The 4,308-nt window shown below is 50.0% G+C and overlaps 1 protein-coding gene across 1 annotated transcript in view; it reads left to right on the top strand.

Annotated features, from left to right (window-relative positions):
- Positions 1–1,363: 1,363 nt before the first annotated feature.
- Positions 1,364–4,308, top strand: part of LOC107558022 (A disintegrin and metalloproteinase with thrombospondin motifs 3-like) — a 95,150-nt gene continuing 92,205 nt past the window's right edge. Inside the window, exons 1-3 of the mRNA XM_016241623.1 lie at positions 1,364–1,505; positions 1,602–2,514; positions 2,633–2,852. Of these exons, the coding sequence (XP_016097109.1) occupies positions 1,364–1,505; positions 1,602–2,514; positions 2,633–2,852 (1,275 nt within the window). The remainder of the gene's footprint in view (positions 1,506–1,601; positions 2,515–2,632; positions 2,853–4,308) is intronic.

A 4,308-nucleotide genomic window follows, 5' to 3' on the forward strand; every position in this document is an offset into this window, starting at 1 on the left:
TGATGCAATGTCAAAGCCAGGGCCAGGGCCAAGCTCAATTCCAAGCAGCAAGAACCTGGACCCTTTCCTCTGCTCATTGCAGGCGCCTGACTCAGACTCAGGCCTCCTTCGAATCATGACTGCCATAAATGTCCACGACACCTCAGTGTCCGACGCGGCATTAACCCTGTGGGCGGAGAACTCAGCTATCAGCCTGAAGCTATTCAGAGCATTGAATCAAGGACAGCCGAGCCTCCCACATGTCTCAAGACACAGTCGCTTCCCTCTCAGTCCCGGGTCGACAACCATGGCTACCTCCAAGATTATCTGCGCTGTGGATATACGATGGAACAACAGACACCTGAGTCACTACTTCCTCGTTGTCCCCAACCTACCTCATGACATCTGCATTGGAGCAGACATCATGGTCAGCTCAATGCCTGTGTGGAAATTCTGAACGACGTCATATGGGCTCCCCTGTCGCACCAATTGACCACTGCAGTCAACCTCAAGAACCTTCGATCTGGTCAAACAATGCCAGACGCATGTGCCATGATCAGTGAGCAAGAAGCTACAATACCTGCCTACAGCAAGAGTGTCAGCGTCCGCCTCAACATGCGACCTGGCCACTCTCTCGACAGTAAGCTAGGCTTCTTCCAACCTTCCAGGACCTGCCTAAGACTAGGACTGACCTTGGAAGCCACACCTCTCATTGAAGTGTCATCTCGTGCTGTGTACATATTGTTCAACAACTGTACGGCCAAAGACATCAACATTCCCAAAGCCAGTCACCTGGGATGGCTTATTAACCAGACGTTCCATGACTTTGAGCTAACGGTGCCGGTCATAGGCCACATACCAGTACAACTACTGTCAGATGAATATGATGACACAGTAACGTTCACGAGACCCAATGGAACCATTGCCATCACTTCTATTCTGCCAGTGCCCAGAGAAAGCGTCTGCCGATCAGAAATCACAGACGACACTCACCTTGCAGTCTACGCTGTCTCAACGCAGCCCACAACAGAATCACCTGCACAGGTGACCATCAAGGCACAGAGCCCCTCAAATGACTCAACCATGGAGGAACTCTACACCGGGTTCGCCGCACAAATCCAACAGATCCTGAGTGAGACGGATGCCCTCCACAAGGAAGCAGACCACCAAGGACTCAAAAGAGGTTCTGTACCAACATCCACAGTGTGCGCATCCCGACAAGCCCAAATGCACCACCCACATTTGTGCGACAGTACAAGATTCCAATAGCGTCATATGAGCCAGTGCAATAAATTGTTGACTCCATGCTGAAAAAGGGGGTCATCCGGCCCTGTAACAGCACATACTCTGCTCCGATATGGCCAGTCATGAAACCCAACGGCAAATGGCGGCCCACACGCTGCACACAGCAGCAGAACCCAAAGAACCGTTACCGCCACAACTGACAAACCACAGGTACTTCGAGGAGAATGTGTGTGAAGGGATGACCACAGCATATGTCGATGGCTGCTCCTACAATCAACAGGGCAACTTGAAAGCTGGAGCGGGAGTGGTTTAGCTCAACAATGGCCCTTACCCGCCGCAACAATTCAAATTAGGCCCTCACTCATCGCAATATGCAGAAATTGCGGCCATCCTCATCACCCTACAATTTGCTGCATCCCACAACATCAAAGAACTCCTCATCTATATCGACTCGAACTATGCCCGTCTAAGCTTCACATGCCATCTAGCTGGATGGAAACAGAATGGATTCAAGACGGCTAACAACAAGCCTGTCAAACATCAGGAACTCTTCCAAGCATGCGAAGCCATTTTCACTGAACATGACATGATCATTTATTGGAAAAACGTCCGAGGCCACTCACGTCAACCAGGACAAGACAAAGATCTCAATGACCAAACTGATGCCCTCGCCAAAGCAGGTGCATTAGTCTTGGACATGTCCTGCCCTCCCACCCACCCCATCAGTGGCTGCTATAACCCGCCGCCAGCATGCCACTGGCATGCAAACCCCCACCTCCACATTGAACTCTCACCTCAATTCGCCACTGATGATCTCCTCACCCTCCAAGCTTCGGATCCGACACTGCAAACTATTGCAGCTCACCTTTCAGACCCATTAACTCATCCCATTCCCACCTCTGACCTTGCCACTTCCTATGAACTCTGCACACTCAACTCTATCAAGCACATGCTGCATCTCAAAGACGGCGTCCTCACATATGTCCCTGAGCCCCTCACTGCGCCAAAACTCGTAGTCCCTCAGGGCCAAAGGGGGATAATGCTGACGCACGCCCACGATTCACGCTGGACACCATGGCACAAAGGCCACCTACGAAATGTTCAAGCAAGTAGCATACTGGCCTGGCATGCAGCAAGACATGGCGGAGTACGTAAAAGGATGCCTGGTGAGTTGCCAGTTCCAACCGGCAAACCCAAACCACCGAGCACCACTGCAATGGAAAGGAATGACCTTCCCATGGTCGAACCTCCAAATAGATTGGGTGGGACCCCTACCATGGTCAACACGGGGTAACAAATACTTCCTCACCGTGGTTTGCGAATTCACAAAGTGGGTAGAGTGTCTCCCAGCTCCCAACAATACAACAGAAACGACAGCCAGCCTTTTGATGAACCACATTTTCTCAAGGTTCGGACCTCCCTTAAGGGTCAACTCTGACCGAGGAACCCACTTCACCGCCGAAGTCATGAAGGAAGTGTGGAAACTCCTGGGTATACAGGCCAAGCTTCATATAAGCCATCACCCAATTTCCTCAGGTCAAGTGAAACGAACCAACAGGACAGTGGTCAGCATGTTGAAGAAGTATGTGTCCGCCAATCAAAAGGATTGGGATATTAAGCTTCCTCTGGTACTGATGGCCGTCAGGGCCACCGCTCACTGGTCTACCGGAGTACCCCCATTCGAGATGATGATGGGGCGACAAATGACACTACCGTTACACCTGCTGTACCAACCTGGTGACCTGAACCTCGTTACCGCCTATACCACTCACCAATACCTGGAAGACATATAGCCACCTTGCGTAGACTCAACACTTACACACTCTCCTCCGCCGCACTGCTAGGACCAACCTCTAGTAGAGAGGAGGTACTCCACACATGTGACACTCGTTTGCTGTCTCACCTCATTCGGTGTCCTTTTGTCTCTTTGTTTTTTTCTTTGTGTCTCTCTTTGAGTTCTTCGTTTCCCCCTCTCACTACAATTTCCTTTCCCCTCTAGTCCCCTCATCAGGGAACTCCCTTAACTCAACTTTAAATCCAGGTCCCGAAACTAGGATTGACTCCTTTCACCAAAATGTTTTTTTTGTCGTAAATCGTTGAAACCGATGGCTAATCAACACCCCAGCGCGTACGGCTACCCTCACCTACGATGGACACGACACTGCCATGCACATTATCCTACCCAACCAAACTTTTGGATCAATGTCCCTAAGGGTTCGATCCTCCATACTGACGATTTAGCATTTTATCACCTTACCAACGATGAGTATCAGGCCGAACTCGAAATCTCACCCTTCTTCAAACAGCATTCCTTCATCCTCAATCCAGAATTGGAAGAAAGGATCAAGGAGGAAGGAACGCAACTTATTGATTTGACTCCTGTTGATACAGCTTCAGAAGCTATCGCTCGCCTTCCGCCCGCTGGCGCGCCAATCATTCGGTCTTGGTCTGCCGCTGACACAGCGCTTTGCTTTTCTACTATTGTAGGATATGTTGTGACTCTGACACTTGCCTTCCTCCTCCACAAGCGAGTGAACGCCGTTCAAGAGTCTCTCAACAAATACACGTCCGGCGTCCTGTGCATGTTCCGACGTGATAAAACGGACCAAGAACCTGAACCTGAACCTGAGAACTCAACAAACCTGATTGAGATTACGCCTATACCGCCTCGTCAAAACTCTGACAATTAGAGCAGTCTAAATGACACAATAATGATACAAGTAATCCTAAAAAATGCACCCCTATGTCTTCTCAAGTTTCGAACCTGATCATTCCCAAATTACCCAAGTCCTGCACCAGGATTCAGTCAGTGATGGAGATGTTGTTTGTGTCTTGTGTGTGTCTGTTCTCTCTATGCCTCTTGTTCCAGTGCCCGGTGATGTTCCCGCCGGGAACATCGCCGAGCTAAAGGGAGATATGTAAGGCATTTGCGAACATCACACAAAGGAACGATGGAATCTTCGCAACTAACCTCTCTTCTCAACTATGAGAGTCGTAAAGGCTGAACCATGGTCAGCCCAGGCGCCACCTTTCTCCAATGAGTTCCTGTCTCGCTCTGCTTATCTTTACAAAGAAAACACGGAG

Source organism: Sinocyclocheilus grahami, unplaced genomic scaffold (genome assembly GCF_001515645.1).
Source record: "Sinocyclocheilus grahami isolate Dianchi unplaced genomic scaffold, SAMN03320097.WGS_v1.1 scaffold629.1, whole genome shotgun sequence".
NCBI classification, from domain to species: domain Eukaryota; kingdom Metazoa; phylum Chordata; class Actinopteri; order Cypriniformes; family Cyprinidae; genus Sinocyclocheilus; species Sinocyclocheilus grahami.